The sequence below is a fragment of the Mustelus asterias genome, chromosome 11, assembly GCF_964213995.1.
Source record: "Mustelus asterias chromosome 11, sMusAst1.hap1.1, whole genome shotgun sequence".
NCBI classification, from domain to species: Eukaryota; Metazoa; Chordata; class Chondrichthyes; order Carcharhiniformes; family Triakidae; genus Mustelus; species Mustelus asterias.
In genome coordinates this window covers 97,134,708-97,153,201 of record NC_135811.1, presented here as the reverse complement: position 1 = coordinate 97,153,201, position 18,494 = coordinate 97,134,708, and the positions used below count along the sequence as shown (strand labels likewise).

Genomic DNA, 18,494 nt, shown 5'->3' with positions numbered 1-18,494 from the left:
TTTGCATCCAACTGCTAATCATGGCCAGGTAACGCTGGTAACAGACTGGGTACCATTTCCTTGCATAAACAATCCTCACCTTAATCAACTTATATTTTCTTGTATGTCTTGAAAGCTAAAACCATTCCTATACAAAAATGTAAGAGCCTCCCTCTCGCACAGGAATAGATTTTATGCAGATAGGATGTAGCACTGTTGACAGTGATATGTGTGTTTATAAACAAGAATGGAGACCACCTACAGCCAGTCCTTGTGAAATTTTACAGTTCTGAATCGCACGGTGGCTCAGTGGTTAGCATTGCTGCCTCACAGCGTCAGGGACCCGCGTTCGACTCCCAGTTTGGGTCACTGTGCGAAGTTTGCATATTCTATCCGTATCTGCGTGGGTTTCCTCCGGGTGCTCTAGTTTCTTCCCACAGTCCAAAAGACGTGCTGGTTAGGGGCATTGGCCATGCTAAATTATCCATTAGTGTACCCAAACAGGTGCTGAAGTGTGGCGACTAGGGGATTTTCACAATAACTTCATTGCAGTGTTAATGTAAGCCTACTTGTGACACTAATAAACTTTAAGACAATGCTCAACAGAAAAAAATTAGAAAATAAAACAACTGTGGAAACAAGAATTATATCAATCTTCATGACACAATCCACCGTTCCTTTCCTCTCAGTTGGTGTTCATGCTGAATCTGCTTAGAAAAGAAAGACACTCCACAAAGAAAACATTGAATCAAAAAGAACTAAGATACTGTGCCTCTGCTTCAGATAACAAAGTCCATTTGCACACTATCTGCTCCCCCTTACACGCTGCGCCAAAAGTCTAATGTAAAACGAGTTGTGGCAGTCTCGAACAATTTCTGACAGCATAAGAGGCCAAAACACAAGAATGTCCACTACTTGGCAAGGAAACTCAATAAATACTGCAGGAATTGGAAGTGTCACCATGTTGCAATAAAATGTTCTCCTAAAAGTCAGACTGAGACATATTGCTAGGCAAAACATTTCATGTCTAGTCTGAGAGAATTTGATGCCGTCACCAACAGTTTCCTTCTCTCATATCAACACCCCTCACCACATCGAGCAAAAACTAAAAAACGTTACTAAACACTTACCAAATATCAGCAGGTCTGGCAGCATCTGCAAGGAGAGAACTGAACTGACATTTCAAGTCCAGATGACCCTTTGTCAAAGCTTTGTCATCTGGACTCGAAACGTCAGCTCTTTTCTCTCCTTACAGATGCTGCCAGACCTGCTGAGATTTTCCAGCGTTTTCTCTTTCGGTTTTGGATTCCAGCACCCGCAGTAATTTGCTTTTATCCAGTATTTGACTTCACAAATATACTTGTAACGTTTCCCAATACCTGGTATAATTAACTTTGTACGCGTCAACATCTTCATTCTGGGACCTCTGTCGGAACTGAGATGGAGTTTCCAGTTTCCAGTAATTCAAACAGAGCAGAAACATTTTGGAAAGTTCATACATAGTCTGCTTTTCTTTGGCAGGAATGTGGCTGAATTTGTACTGAACAAAATTAAAAATTCCCTGGTAAAAACAAAATATCAAAGATTTAAATTATCACACATTTACATCCAAGATTTATTGATGCTACCTTCCCCAAAGATGCTTCACCTTTGTTCCCTGTGACTTTTTACCTTTAACTGTTCCACCCGTAATTTTACATCTACCAAGTCTTGGCCTCATTGTGATTGATTTTAACTTTCGCGATGCCAACTGGTTAAATGAGTTGGTTAGAGCTATTTTGAGGTCCAGGGTTCATTTAAATAGAACTACCAGCTGCTTGCCAAAAAGAACCTTTCAATTCAGGCTGGTCGACCTTGAGCATGCCTTTCCAACAGCAAGGAAAGTGTCTGGGCAATATTCCGTCATGGCATGAGAGCCAAATGTCACACTATCTGTAACCCCCACGACTCACCTGGGCTTGCAAAATCTCACTAACTGTCCTGGCTGGAGACAATACACACCTCTTTAACCTGTGCTTGGCCCTCTCTCCACTCACATTGTCTGTACCTTTAAGACTTGATTACCTGTAAAGACTCACATTCCAACCATTATCTTGTAAATTGAGTTTGTGTCTGTATATGCCCTGTTTGTGAACACAACTCCTCACTCACCTGAAGAAGGAGCAAGACTCCGAAAGCTTGTGCTGCCAAATAAATCAGTTGGACTTTAACCTGGTGTTGTGAGACTTCTTACTATGGAGAGCCCAAGGCAGACTGCCCAGATTATTTTTGTAAGAGCAAAGCAGCACATTAAAAAAATCAAAATTTGCCTTTTCGGAGCCTTGTAGGTATATCACCAACATCATATTCCAAACAGTTGTGTTAAAATGTCAATTGGAGGTCATCTAATTTTGAGCATGATGCTGCCCGAGACAGGCAGACACTAACAGGGTTGAAAGCAATCACCCTCTTTAGAGGATTCTCCCCTTCCCACTAATGCTAATTTTGACAAGTTAGTGGTGCCACAGCTTTTTCCTTTATCCCCAAGTCGAACATGCAAGAAACTCTGTTTCACTTCTTTTTCCATCAACATTTAAATCTTTAACAATGTCGAGTTGCAATTACATGCACCTTTCCAGTGAATTGACCACATAAATTTGGCTGACATTTCAATGCATCACTTATTCTTCAATCAGCAGCCCCTCAGATTGTTCGTGAGAAGAATGCCATTCACTCCCTCTATTATCGACACACACCCTCCACTACCAACGCACAGGCAGCAACATGCCACATCTACAAGATGCACTGCAGGAACTCACCAATGGCTCCTTAAACAGCACCTTCCAAACCCACAACCACCTGGAAGGACAAGGGCAGCAGATACATGTGTACATCACCACCCGCAAGTTCCCTTCCAAGCCACTCACCATCCAGGCTTGGAAATATATTGGCGGTTGTTCACTGTCACTGGGTCAAAATCCTGGCACTCCCTCGCTAATGGTATACAAGCACTGCATAGATTGTAGCAGTTCACCACCTTCTCAAGGGCAATAAATGCTGGCTTAGCCAGTGACAACCATATCCCATGAGTGAATAATAAAAAAGGTTCAGATCCTCCATCTAGGGGGCTCAGTGCTGTTTAGGAAAAGTCTATGCTCACCATTGGTTTCAACTTCGAAACGTGAAAACATTGAGAAATTCTTCTGCAAAACAATGAATAATTTCTGCAAAATATACTCCTTGGCTTATTTAAAATGCAAGCACATCAATACATTTAGTAATGAAACAATCAATCCAGAAGACTAAAGGTAAACTGCAGTGTCTTTGCGCTCAGACATTTCAGCCCACAACATTTACAACTCTTAGATTCTTCCTACGTCACAACCAAGATTTTACATTTTAGCCACAAGTATTTATTGCCTTGCTATTTTTGATAAAAGACTATTTTCACTCCCTCGAAGTTTAATCAGTGATGCTTAAGATTTAGATTATGAATGGAACATTCTGATCCAGCACTCATAATCCAGCCAAAACTACAACCACACTCAAACTTCCAGTCACAAAACCTCACCTGCTCGATGCTTGGTTTTTCAAATGGAGGGCTTCCCAACTTTCCTTCTACCACAGGGCGTGCCATTTGCAAGATACATTTCCGTAAAAGCTAACAAGGAGGAAAGAAAGTCAGCTACTTGCCTCATTACAATGTGTGAAAATACAGTGCAAATGGAATGCAATTTAAGTACCTGCAGCTTCATATTGTACATTGCATTGGAATGTTTGGTTTGCTGCTTGGTACACATTGCACAACTTTATAAAAATGCTTGTTTTCTTCACTTAATCCAACTTGTCTGGAGAGCTTTAATGTTATACGCACATTGCTTACAAGTCTGTTCCACTTGATGTCTAAAAGTCAACAGACAAATTGTACATTTCTCAAACAGCAGCAACATACAAAAACCAAACACCAACTCAGGAAAGGTTACTTGACAGATGTCACTTGACCTGCTGAGTAATACCAGAATTTTGTTTTTACTGATTGTTTTGAACTGATCATTGATTCTAGTCTACACTTCCAAATCTTCTATTGGAGCCTGTCCTGTGATTCTGGAATTAATAGTTCTATATCCTACATAGTAATAGGAATTCATCCAGATATTTTAATACATGACCAGACGTTATTATTAATACATGATCAGATGGGTAGCACGGTGGTTAGCACTGCTACCTCACAGCGCCAGAGACCCGGATTCAATTCCAGCCTCAGGTCATTGCCTGTGTGGAGTTTGCACTTCCTCCTGTGTCTGCTTGGGTTTCCTCCGGATGCTCCGGTTTCCTCCCACAATCTAAAGACGTGCGGGTTAGATGGATTGGCCATGCTAAATTGCCCCTTAATGTCAGGGGGGCTAGCAGGGTAAATACTTGGTGTTAGGGGGATAGGGCCAGGGTGGGATTGCTGTCGGTGCAGGTTCGATGGGCTGAATGGCCTCCTTCTGCACTGTAGGGATTCTATGATTATATTTCATCGTCCAATAGCACTGATTAAATTCATTCTGCAAATCTATCATCCTTTCCAAAGAAAATTGTACATCATTATTTATTCCAGCACTCGCGATTTTAATCTATATTCCCAGTCCTCAAATCATGTGCTTGACAGAACTTCCAAATTTGCCATTCCTGGGAAAATCTTGAAGAATTCTACCAAACACACCTCGTCTTTCTATTCTCTAGGGAGTGAAGTTCGGCCCACTTTCTAATTCCAGGAGCCAATTTACTAACTCTCCTCTGAAATCCCAACAGTAATTCCACCACACGGTGGGGCAAGAACTGAACATGCCCTCACCAAGTCCAGATATAATTCATCATCATCTCCAGCTATGCACTATTTGCTTTTGAGGCCACCTGTGAACATTGAACAGAGAATTGTAACAAGCTATCCACTAAACCCTAGATCTATTACCTCAAACATTATCAACATGTATTACGTACTTCGCATATTCTCAATTCTTCTATTTAATGCCATTACTTTACCCTTGGGGCTTAATAATTGAATTCTCATCATAGTTAGAAGGTTGTCAATTCAAGCCTCACGCCTGAAACTTGAGCATATCACTTAAGCTGGTATTCAATAGAGTGATGTATTTCCAGAAGGACCATCTTTTGACCGAGACATTAAACCAAAGTGCCCTCTGTCCTCTCAAAAATCCCATGGCACTATTCGAAGAACAGTGTGGCAGCTCACCTCTTGTCCTAGTCCACCATTTATTCCTGAACTAACATCACTTGTCAGGTCATCTATCTTATCGCTGTTTGTGGCACCTTGCTATGTCCATGTTAATTGCACTGTTATCCCCACATTATAACATTGATTACATTTCAACAAGTAACGTAAGCAGGTTCAGACAACCTGAAAGGCCAGTGCTTCCTTTCCTTTTTCCTGAAATCTTACAACTGAAATAGTTACAAATAGCACTGCTGCCTCACAGCGCCAGGGACCCGGGTTTGATTCCCGGCTTGGGTCACACTCTGTGCGGAGTCTGCACTTTCTCCCAGTGTCTGTGCTGGTTTCCCCCGGGTGCTCTGGTTTCCTCCCACAGTCCGAAAGATGTGGTTAGGTGCATTGGCTGTGCTAAAATTCTCCCTCAGCGTACCCAAACAGGTACCGGAGTGTGGCGACTAGGGGATTTTCACAGTAACTTCATTGCAGTGTTAATGTAAGCCTACTTGTGACACTAATAAATAATCTTTAACCTTAAAAGTAGTATGTGTACGAATGTTCACACAAAACTATTCAATATTTCGCAATCTCAAAGTTTCAAAACTAGCGATAAACATTTTCACGTGAGAACAGGATACGCAATGAGATATTGCACTGCTGCAGCAGTTATGGTTTATTTTACTCATAAGACCATAGGACACCCAAGTTCATTAATTGAGTTTCTCACATTTGGAAAGTGAGCCCCACAACACACCACTGCCACTGCAACATGCCTCATACATGTAGTCAAAGGGACATTTTTTAGACTTAACCGATGCTTAGTAAATATCTTATTCAACACAGGAAATACAAAGCTGTAGCACCAATTTCCCAGGTTGTTAGATCAGCCAGAGTACCTTTCAGACTTACCTTGAAAAGATAGAAGTAGACTTGTTTTGTGTCAGTGTCCTCCTCTTTGTGAACTGACATGAATAGATTCTCCACATCCACCACCATCCCAAGCAGCCTGTTAATCTCATCTTCTGAGACATTATCCAAGTGAGAAACATGGTCCGCTAATGGTCAAACATAAAAAAATGTGAGACTTATGAGACATTTATTTACCTCTCTACGCAAATTATTTTGAAATAGGATCTTATTTCTACAGTACATGTGCATTTCTACAGCACCTTTAATGTGCTAAAAAGGCCCATGCAAGCATTATCAAACAAAATTTAACACCAAGTCATAGGTAGGTGTGTTCCTTGGAGCATTTTGAAAGAGAAAAATAAGGTAATGGGGCGGAGAGTCTTAGGGAGGGAAGTTCTGAGCTTCGGTCCTCAGTAACTAAAGGCATTAAGGAATAAGTAATTAAAATCAGAGGTGTGCACAAGGCCTGAATTGGAGGATCACAGATATTGCAATGGATTGTAGAGCAGGAGGAGGTTACATAAATAGCAGGAGCAAGATCATGGAAGAATTTGAAAATATGGATGAGAATTTTAAAATGAAGTGTTGCTCACTTCTATATCAATTCCTTACGTGCAGCGGAGTACAACTACATTCAAAATGGCTTCTTATTTAACTGAACAATGCCGATAATTTCCTCAAAACTTTCACCATGCTAGTTGACAACTGACCAATAGTAAGCCGTCTTCTAATGCTCCACTGCGTCCTTGTGTGAAAGTATTAAGTTTGCACGTCCTTCCCTCAGGCACAGGCAAACTTACCACATTGAAAAGAAATCACTGCATGGGCATCATTCCTGAGCAAATGTCAGCCTTGAAAGATGACTCTTCTGTGCCCATCCCAGCCACCCTACTTTTCACACGAGCCACCTTTATTTGCTCAGTGGGGGAGGTCAACAATTGTGTGCTCATTGTGCTGAATATTGAACAGTTATACACTGTGGACCCAGGCACACCGATTAAAAACTCATTGCACTTGCACCCGAAGACAGAAAGCTTTCATTCCATCACGCCGGACTGAAGTAGAGGCAAGCTGTGGGGATTACAGATAGTGTGACATGAACCCAATATCCTGGTTTAGGCCGTCCTCAAACCCAAGTCCAAGAAATAGGTGGGACATTCGCCAAGTTGTTGAACCACCAAATTACAAGTTTTAAGCATCACAGTGAAACCTCGGTCCACAAAAATAGTTACCTAACGTATGCCCGCAACTGCGACAGAGCTCACTCAGACTGGCAGCTGGCTGCTGAATGTCCATCCTTGGGGCTGTAGGAGGGTTTGGGTTTTTCCAGCCATTGCATTTACAGGTATCATTAGCCTAGAGAGAAATTATATGAAATATTACTGAAAATGTCAATAATAGCTGCACTAATTATAAACATCTTGTTCAGCAGGGATTCTTCTCATAAAAATAAATGCAGGTCAGTATTATTTAAACTTCTGTACATTTTGACATGGAAGGGGGCTGGACGAAATGATGCATTGAGTGTAAAGGGTTTTAATCAATTTATTAATTGATTACTCAGTTCCTTGGTAACCATACAACTCAGTAAGTTTAACAACACCAGGTTAAAGTCCAACAGGTTTATTTGGTAGCAAAAGCCACAAGCTTTCGGAGCGCTGCTCCTTCGTCAGGTGAGTGGGAATTCTGTTCACAAACAGGGCATATAAAGACACAAACTCAATTTACAGAATAATGGTTGGAATGCGAATACTTACAGCTAATCAAGTCTTAAAGGTACAAACAAACAATGTGAGTGGAGAGAGCATTAAGACAGATGAAAAAGACGTGTATTGTCTCCAGACAGGACAGCCAGTGAGATTCTGCAAGTCCAGGCAAGCTGTGGGGATTACAGATAGCGTGACATGAACCCAATATCCTGGTTTAGGCTGTCCTCATGTGTGCGGAACTTGGCTATCAGTTTCTGCTCAGCGACTCTGCGCTGTCGTGTGTCGTGAAGGCCACCTTGGAGAACGCTTACCCGAATACCCGTGACCGCTGAAGTGCTCCCCAACAGGAAGAGAACAGTCTTGCCTGGTGATTGTCGAGTGGTGTTCATTCATCTGTTGTCGCAGCGTCTGCATGGTTTCCCCAATGTATCATGCCTTGGGACATCCTTTCCTGCAGCGTATCAGGTAGACAAGGTTGGCCGAGTTGCAAGAGTATGTACCGTGTACCTGGTGGATGGTGTTCTCACGTGAGATGATGGCATCTGTCCCATTATATCGGGCAATGGGACTCTGTGCGAGAACCTCTCCAGCTATGTCGAGGGCATCCTGAAACCCATTGTACAAAGAACCCCCAGCTTTTGCCGCGACACTATGGACTTCCTACAGAAACTCGGCACACATGGAGCAGTTGAACCAGGAGCACTCCTCGTCACAATGGATGTCTCGGCACTCTACGCCAGCATCTCCCACGATGATGGCATTGCTGCAACTGCCTCAATGCTCAGCGCCGACAACTGCCAGTTTCCGGAAGCAATTTTACGACTCATCCGCTTCATCCTGGACTACAATGTCTTCACCTTCAACAACCAGTTCTTCATCCAGACACACGGAACAGCCATGGGGACCAAATTCACACCTCAATATGCCAACATCTTCATGCACAGGCTCGAATAAGACTTCTTCACCGCACAGGACCTTCAACTGATGCTATACGCTAGATACATCGATGACATTTTCTTCCTTTGGACTCATGGTGAACAATCACTGAAACAACTATATGATGACATCAACAAGTTCCATCCCACCATCAGACTCACCATGGACTACTCTCCGGAATCAGTTGCATTCTTGGACACACGCATCTCCATTAAGGACGGTCACCTCAGCACCTCACTATACCGCAAGCCCACGGATAACCTCACGATGCCCCACTTCTCCAGCTTCCACCCTACACACGTTAAAGAAGCCATCCCCTACGGACAAGCCCTCCGTATACACAGGATCTGCTCGGATGAGGAGGATCGCAACTGTCACCTCCAGACGCTTAAAGATGCCCTCATAAGAACAGGATATGCCACTTGACTCATCGATCGACAGTTCCGACGCACCACAGCAAAAAACCGCACCGACCTCCTCAGAAGACAAACACGGGGCACAGTGGACAGAGTATCCTTTGTCGTCCAGTACTTCCCCGGAGCGGAGAAGCTACGGCATCTCCTCCGGAGCCTTCAACATGTCATTGATGAAGACGAACATCTCGCCAAGGCCATCCCCACACCCCTACTTCTTGCCTTCAAACAACCGCACAACCTCAAAACAGACCATTGTCCGCAGCAAACTAACCAGCCTTCAGGAGAACAGTGACCACAACACCACAGAACCCTGTCACAGCAACCTCTGCAAGACGTGCCGGATCATCGACACAGATGCCATCATCTCATGTGAGAACACCATCCACCAGGTACACGGTACATACTCTTGCAACTCGGCCAACCTTGTCTACCTGATACGCTGCAGGAAAGGATGTCCCGAGGCATGGTACATTGGGGAAACCATGCAGACGCTGCGACAACAGATGAATGAACACCGCTCGACAATCACCAGGCAAGACTGTTCTCTTCCTGTTCGGGAGCACTTCAGCGGTCACGGGCATTCGGCCTCTGATATTCGGGTAAGCGATCTCCAAGGTGGCCTTCACGACACACGACGGCGCAGAGTCGCTGAGCAGAAACTGATAGCCAAGTTCCGCACACATGAGGACGGCCTCAACCAGGATATTGGGTTCATGTCACACTATCTGTAATCCCCACAGCTTGCCTGGACTTGCAGAATCTCACTGGCTGTCCTGTCTGGAGACAATACCATGCTCTCTCCACTCACATTGTTTGTACCTTTAAGACTTGATTAGCTGTAAGTATTCACATTCCAACCATTATTCTGTAAATTGAGTTTGTGTCTTTATATGCCCTGTTTGTGAACAGAATTCCCACTCACCTGAAGAAGGAGCTTAAGGCTCCGAAAGCTTGTGGCTTTTGATACCAAATAAACCTGTTGGACTTTAACCTGGTGTTGTTAAACGTCTTACTGTGTTCACCCCAGTCCAACGCCGGCATCTCCACATCATGACAACCATACAACTCCCATGGTAAACTTGCATAAAACACTGGCTCAGCCTCACCTGGAGTATTGTGTTCAATTCTGGGTTTTAGGCAAAATGGAAAGGCTTTAGAAGGGACGCAGGAAAGACACTTCAGTTATGAGGATAAATTGAAGCTGGAAGTATTTTCTTAAAGAAAAGGCTGAGAGCAGATTTAGTAAAACTGTTCGAAATAAAGGGGTGCAGTAGATAGGGAGGTGGGAGCGTTGAGAACCAGAGACATCGATTTAAAGTGACTTTCAAAAAAAAAAACATTGCGTGGCTGGGATCTGGAATGAGGTGCCCGAGAACGTTGGGGAGGGCAGACTCAATCAGGAATTTGAAAAGAGAACTGGAAGCACACCTAAAAAGAACAAAATTATGAGGAAAGGTCAAGGGATTGGGACTAGCTGAGCTGTTGGCATAGAAAGTTGGCATGGGCAGGATGGACTGAATGGCCTCTTTCTGTGTTGTAACCATTCTATGGTTCTCAGTGTGTGGGGAAAATTAAAATTAAACCATTCAATCTGACACCGGTCACTAGTAACTTTGTGACCATAAGAAGGAATGAATATAACCAAGTTCAATTGATTATGTATATATTTGTTCACATAATACTGCAGTTTCTATTCATGAATGAATATTCAAGTGTATAAAACATGCAATCAGCTGAACCAAGCAAGAATGCAGATATATGAATTGTTACAAAAATAAATAAGGCCTTTTGTGTGTTTCTCAGCAGCAGACACAACACAAAAAGCTGTAACTTAAAGAGTATAATAGAACTTCAGTTTAAATCATGTGTTTTAATTCGAGGAACTTGCACTCTTTCAAAACAAACTGTTAAACAACATCTGATGATATTAGCAATTGATTGCTATTATTTAGATATTAACCAGTAAGAATATCATGCAAAAAAGATGCAGCACTTCTCAAGACTGAAGATAAATCTTGGAGTAAAACTCCTGCAATTTCCAGTCTGGGCGGCACGGTGGCTTAGTGGTTAGCACTGCTGCCTCAATGCCAGGGACCCGGGTTCACTTCCTGGCTTGGTCACCGCATGTGCGGAGTCTGCACATTCTCCCCGTATCTGCGTGGGTTTCCTCCAGGTGCTCTAGTTTCCTCCCAGAGTCCAAAAGACGTGCTGGTTAGGTGCATTGGCCATGCTGAATTCTCCCTCAGTGTACTCGAACAGGCGTTGGAGTGTGGCCATGCTAAATTACCCCTTCGTGTCTGAAGATGTGCAGGTTACGTGGATTAGCCATGGTAAAAGCACGGTTTTCACAGTAACTTCATTGCAGTGTTAATGCAAGCCTACTTGTGACACTAATAAATAAACTTGAAACTTATCTGAATTTCTCCAAGTTGTCTTAAACACAGGCCTATTTATTCTAGATTTGACTCGGGTTCTGATGATTGATGTTATAAAAGCACACTACTCGTTATTTACAACCACAGGCGAGTAGAATATTACCTGGCAGTAACTCTTGGAACTGCCTAACCAAACTGTATTGCACACAATAAATGTCTGGATGAGGACTTGCGGTAATAATTCAATATAAAAGCACTACTTTTGTGTGGGTTTATAGGACACAGATTTCAGCGGTACCCAGTAAATAGAAGTGTTGTGACCAACTATATATAACACGATAAATATCTCAGAGAGGCATTCTGATTGAATAATTCACTAAGACACTAGGGAGCTATCCTCAGAGCCAAGTGGGCATATTTATCACACCATGTTGCTAATCAGGGCACATCCATTCTAAAACACAATTTATTTTATTTTTGTCTAAAGGCAGTGTTTGTGTTTTCCACGTGATCTTGCTGAAACTTGTGTAATGTACCAGGACAATGGTGAACAATATAGTTACTGCCACAAGGGATTTTTTCTGTAGTTACAAATTCAATAACTTATCTTGTCATTCACTGCTGTGTATTTATTTTGTGCAGTGTCAATAACTCTCAACTATTCTCGTTTGGATCAATTCCAATCTTGCCCTATGACAACTTTGTGGAGATTTTCCCGTTTTAATTTCTGCTCTCAGGCTGCCCCTCAAAAAAAAATCCAAATATGACCTTTCGGGTTTTTCTGCAACACATTACATCATTCCACCAAACCCTGCCACTTTCCTGTCTCAGGAAATCTATCTGCTTAGTCCCACTCCATGCCACACTCCACCTGAAGAATCTCTCTCCTCTTTTCCCAAAGCAACTGGGCTTGCATGCACTCTGCTTCACCCTGAGGAAATTCTGTTGCTGCTATCATGGAATTCTGCTACCATAAAACCCCTACAGTGCAGAAGGAGGCCATTCAGCCCATCAAGTCCACACCAACTCTCTGAAAGGGCATCTTACCCAGGCCAGCCATTCCTCCGCCCCATCCCCATAACTAATCCACCTAACCTGCACATCTTTGGACTGTGGGAGGAAACTGGGCACCCGGAGGAAACCCACGCAGACATGAGGAGAAGTGCAAACTCCACACAGACAGTCACTCAAGGCCGGAATTGAACCCGGGTCCCTGGCGCTGAGGGAGCAGTATTAACCACTGTGCCACCATGCTAGACACATCCATTTTAAGTCCTCTCTCATTGAGTGTCTTCAGTGGTCCCCATTTCACTCAAGGGAATGATCATAGATAGAATCCCTACAGTGCAGAAGCAGACCATTCGGCCCATCGAGTCTGCACAGACCACAATCCTACCCAGGCCCTATTCCCATAATCCCTCATATTTGTATGGTAATATTACTGGACTAGTGATCCAGAAGTCCAGACCAATAGTCTGGAGATATAAGTTCAAATCCCACCACAGCATGCAAGGGAATTTAAATCTGGAATAAATGCTGGTCACATTAATACTGGTCATGAAACTACCCTCTGGTCCACTCATGACCTACAGGGGAGAAAATCTGTCATCCTTACTAAAAAAGTTAAAGACAGTATTGAACTTAAAGAAAAAGCACATATTTGTGCAAAGAGCAGTAACAGGTCAGAAGATGTGAAAAAATATAAAGATCAAAGAATGACAAAAAGATTGATAAGGAAGGAAAAAAGCTAGACAAGAGAAAGCTAGCTAGTAATATAGAGATGGATAATAAGAGTTTCTATAGATATTTAAATAAGAAAGGAGTTAAAGTGAGCATTGGTCATAGAAAATGCATCTGGGGAATTTATCAAGGAAAGTTGGGCTGTGGCGTATAACTTAGTATTTTTGATCGGTCTTCACTATAGAGAAATAGCAGTAAACCAGGAAATGGATGGGAGAGAGGGACTTAAGAAAATTACAATCACCAGGGAACTGGTTAAATTATTGGTTATGTGGGCTGACAAATCCCCTGGGTCCAGATGGACTTCACCCTAAGGTCTTGAAAGAAGTAGCTAATAAGAAAGTTGATGCATTGCTTTTAATTTTCCAAAATTCCCCAGAGTCAGGGAAGGTTCCACTGGACTGGAAGATAGCAAATGTAATTCCTTTATTCAAAAAGGGAGGGAGACAGAAGGCAGGAAGCTACAGGCCAGTTGGCCTAACATGTCATAAGGAAAATGCTAGAAACCATTATTAAAGGCATTATAGCAGGGCATTAGGAAAAATTCAGGGCAATCAGGCAGAGTCAACATGGTTTTGTGAAAGGGAAATCACGTTTAATCAATTTATATAGAACATAGAACAGTACAGCACAGTACAGGCCCTTTGGCCCTCGATGTTGTGACGAGCTTTGTCCGAAACCAAGATCAAGCTATCCCACTCCCCATCATTCTGGTATGCTCCATGTGCCTATCCAATAACCGCTTGAAAGTTCCTAAAGTGTCCAACTCCACTATCACAGCATTCCACACCCCAACCACTCTCTGAGTAAAGAACCCACCTCGGACATCCCTCCGATATCTCCCACCATGAACCTTATAGTTATGCCCCAATTTATTGGAGTTCTTTGAAGTTTTAAAGTTAAAGTTTATTTATTAGTGTCACAAGTAGGCTTACATTAACACTGCAATAAAGTTACTGTGAAAATCTCCTAGTCGTCACACTCCGGCACCTGTTCGGGTACACGAAGGGAGAATTTAGCATGGACAATGCACCTAACCAGCACGTCTTTCGGACTGTGGGAGGAAAGCGGAGCACCCCCAGGAAACCCACGCAGACACGGGGAGAACATGCAGACTCTGCGTGGACAGTGACCCAAGCCGGGGAGCAAACCTGGATCCCTGGTACTGTGAGGTGGCAGTGCTAACCACTGTGCTGTGAATAAAGGGGAAATCGGTGGATGCACTGTATTTAGATTTCTAAAAGGCATTTGATAAGGTGCAATATCAAAAGCTTTTGTGGAAATTAAAAGCTCAGCTGTAGGTGGTAACATATCGGCATGGACTGAAGATTGGCTAGCTAACAGGAAACAGTTGGCATAAATGGGCCATTTTCTGGTTGGCAGGATATGACGAGTGGCGTGCCACAGGAATCAGTGCTGGGGCTTCAACTTCTACAATTTGTATAAATGATTTGGATGAAGGGACTGAAGGTATGGTTGCTAAATTTGCTGACGACACAAAGATAGTTGGGGAAGTAAATTGTGAAGAGGACGTGAAGAGGCTACAGAGGGATAGATAGGTTAAGTGAGAGTGGACAAAAATCTGGCAAATTGAGTGTAACGTGGGTAAATGTAAAATTATCCATTTTGGCAAGATGAATAAAAAATAAGCCTCTCCAAATGGTGAGAGATTGCAGAGCTTTGAGATGCAGAGGAATCTAGGTGTCCAAGTGCATTGATCACAAAAGACTAGTATATAGGTACAGCAAGTACTTAGGAAAGCTAATAGAATGTTGTTTGTGAGGGGAATTGATTGCACAAATTGGGAGGTTATGTTTCAGTTGTACAGGGCATTGATGAGACCATGTGGAGTATTGTGTACTGTATTGGTCTCCTTATTTAAGGAAACATGTGAATGCATTAGCAGTTCAGAGAAAGTTTACTAGACTAATATCAGGAATGGGCAGGTTGTCTTATGAGGAAAGGTTGGAGAGGTGAGAATTGTATCCACTATAGTTTAGAAGAGCAAGAGACAACTTGGTCGAAACCTTTAAAATTGTGAGAGGTATTGACAGGGTGGATGCGGAAGGGATGTTTCCTCTTGGAGAATTTAGAACTAGGGATCATCATCATAGAATCCCACAGTGCAGAAAGAGGCCATTCGGCCCATCGGGTCTGCACCAACCACAATCCCACCCAGGCCCTACCCCCATATTCCTACATATTTACCCACTAACCCCTCTAACCTATGCATCCTGGGACACTAAGGGGCAATTTAGAATGGCCAATCAACCTAGCCCGCACATCTTTGGACTGTGGGAGGAAACCGGAGCACCCGGAGGAAACCCACGCAGACACAGGGAGAATGTGCAAACTCCACACAGACAGCAACCCGAGCCGGGATTCGAACCCAGGTCCCTGGAGCTGTGAAGCAGCAGTGCTAACCACTGTGCTACCGTGCCGCCCCTGATCACTGAGTAAAAATAAGGGATCACAAATTTAAGATGGAGATGAGAATTTCTGTTTTTTTCAAGAGTCTCTGGAACTCTTTTCCTCAAAAGCCAACAAAAGCAGAATCTTTGAATACTTTTAAGGCAGAGCTAGATAGATTTTTGATTAACAAGGGGGTGAAAGATCATCGGGGTAAGCAGGAGTGTGGGGCTGAGAACAGCCTTGATCAGGAGCAGGCTTGAGGGACCAAGTGGTCCCTCCTGCTCCTAGCCTACATTTCACTCCAGATCTACAGGAGTGTGAAAGGTCACAGTCCTGAAAGGTTAACTCTGCCTTTCTTTTTAAAATAAAAGCAAATACTACAGATGCTGGAAATTTGAAATAACAGAAAATTCTGGAAAAATTTAGCAGCTCTGGCAGCATCTATGAAGACAGAAACACAGTTAATGTTTCAAGTCCACCTGACTCTTCAGAGATGCTGTTTCTCTCTACAGACGCTACCAGCCCTGATTTTTTTCTAGTGTTTTCTGTTTTTCTCTCCACAGATGCTACCTCACCTGCTGAGTTATGACAGCATTTTCTGTTTTTATCTCCCCAGCTACTCACTCAGACTGACTTTGACCGTCGAATGTTGATCCTTAGCAGAACTTCAAATCTTACATCCTATCCATCACTAACAGCACCGTACCTCTTCAGTTTTATCTAACGATCGGCCAGTAGATGCCCTTCCCGTTCTCATTGCATCCACTCACGCTTGTATTCCTTTTGTGGCATGGTACATCAGCCTTCAAACCTTTTCTGCTCAAACTTTAAACTTCCCTTTCTTGTCTCTAACCCACCTCCCTGCAACTTTATACAGCCTTATCCAAAAAAAAAAGACATCGACCATTGACCAATGCTTGGGTCACCTCACAAACTTGTGCTCAAACTTGTACAGAATCAGTTTTTGCCTCTGAAGGTGACACCTTGGAGCATTTTACTAGATTTTTAAAAATTGTTATTTAATTGTTACGGTTACAAGTTGAGAAGCATGGTATTACTTGTCTATTCAAGGAGAGCTCTAGAACAAAGAACAAAGAACAATACAGCACAGGAAACAGGCCCTTCGGCCCTCCAAGCCTGTGCTGCTCCTTGGTCCAACTAGACCAATCGTTTGTATCCCTCCATTCCCAGAACCACCTCAGTTTACCCAAGCTCTCCTCATAGCTAAGACCCTCCATACCAGGCAACATCCTGGCAAACCTTCTCTGCACTCTCTCTAACGCCTCCACGTCCTTCTGGTAGTGCGGCGACCAGAACTGGACGCAGTACTCCAAATGTGGCCTAACCTGCGTTCTATACAGCTGCATCATCAGACTCCAGCTTTTATACTCTATACCCCGTCCTATAAAGGCAAGCATACCATATGCCTTCTTCACCACCTGTGTTGCCACCTTCAAGGATTTGTGGACTTGCACACCTAGGTCCTTCTGTGTTTCTATACTCCTGATGACTCTGCCATTTATTGTATAACTCCTCCCTACATTATTTCTTCCAAAATGCATCACTTCGCAGTTATCCGGATTAAACTCCATCTGCCACCTCTCCGCCCAATTTTCCAGCCTATCTATATCCTGCTGTATTGCCCGACATTGCTCTTCGTTATCCGCAAGTCCAGCTCTAGTCAGTGAAAGATTCTGGAACATAACACTGAGCTAAAGACAATTCTTTTCTGCCCACTTTCTGATTCCAGTTCCACGCAAACCAGCCTCCCAACCATTGACTCCATCTATAGTTCCTGTTGTCTCGGAAAAGCAGCCAGCATAATCATCAAGGACCCCTACGCACTCCAGATATACTCTCTTCCATCGGGAAAAAGATACAAAAGTCTGAGATCACGTACCAACTGACTCAAGATCATCTTTCCTGCTGCCATCAGACTTTTGAATGGACCCATCATATATTAAGCTGATCTTTCTCTACACCGTATGACTGTAACACTACGTTCTGCATCCTCTCCTTTCCTTCTCCCCTATGTACTCTATGAACAGTATGCTTTGTCTGTATAGCACGCAAGAAACAATACTTTTCAACATGTGACAATAAATAAGAGGTATCTCACCCCCAACCCCCCAGCTTTCTGAGCTTAAGTGATCAATGGTCTTGACAATGAGTGTGCAGGGATATTGGAGGCAGAGGAGGTGATGGCCATTCTCACATTTTAATTCTAAAATAAGCGTCCTGCTATTTGTTTTAGGAAACTAGCGTTTGAAATTTTAAAAAGGACTCAGGCCGAGTCAGACTGGGATTCTGGCCCGCTCGGCAGCCCCTTGGAGCCGGCGGGACGCTTCACTCGGACACCGCGGCTCAGTTCTTACCTTGCAGGCTGAGAAAACGCCGAGCTTCTCCAGCTTCTTGGCCCGGGGGAAAGCGCGGACCTGGGCCTTGCGCTGGACCGAGCGCTGCTGGCTGCTGCTGGCACCGGGGCGCGCCGGGTCGGCCGGGCTCGGAGTCGTGGTGGTGGCGGCGGTAACGGCGGCGGCGGAGGGAGACGGCGACGCCGCGGCCTGGGCCTGGCATGGGGACGGATAAGGCGGCTGAGGCCGGGCCTGCGAGGCTTGCGCTGCCTCCGCCATCACCCAGAGGATCCCAACCCCTCCCGCCCGCTGCCATGGCAACCGGCCAGGGCCGCCATCACGCAGGCGTGCCGCGTGGAGCACACTGGGACACGTAGTCCAATCTCCTCACAATCAAATCAAAATGAAACTCAACACCTCAGTTAAGATTAAAACAATGAAATAACTCGAACACAACCGTAACAGAGTAA

At 43.8% G+C, this 18,494-nt stretch overlaps 1 protein-coding gene across 1 annotated transcript in view; it reads right to left on the bottom strand.

Annotated features, from left to right (window-relative positions):
• kat2a (K(lysine) acetyltransferase 2A) overlaps window positions 1-18,367 on the bottom strand; it is a 52,400-nt gene extending 34,033 nt beyond the window's left edge. The window contains exons 1-5 of the mRNA XM_078224043.1: window positions 18,046-18,367; window positions 7,315-7,438; window positions 6,083-6,228; window positions 3,530-3,619; window positions 1,359-1,540 (exon numbers count right to left, since the gene is read on the bottom strand). Of these exons, the coding sequence (XP_078080169.1) occupies window positions 1,359-1,540; window positions 3,530-3,619; window positions 6,083-6,228; window positions 7,315-7,438; window positions 18,046-18,303 (800 nt within the window). The 5' untranslated portion in view covers window positions 18,304-18,367. The remainder of the gene's footprint in view (window positions 1-1,358; window positions 1,541-3,529; window positions 3,620-6,082; window positions 6,229-7,314; window positions 7,439-18,045) is intronic.
• Between the last annotated feature and the right edge of the window lie 127 nt (window positions 18,368-18,494).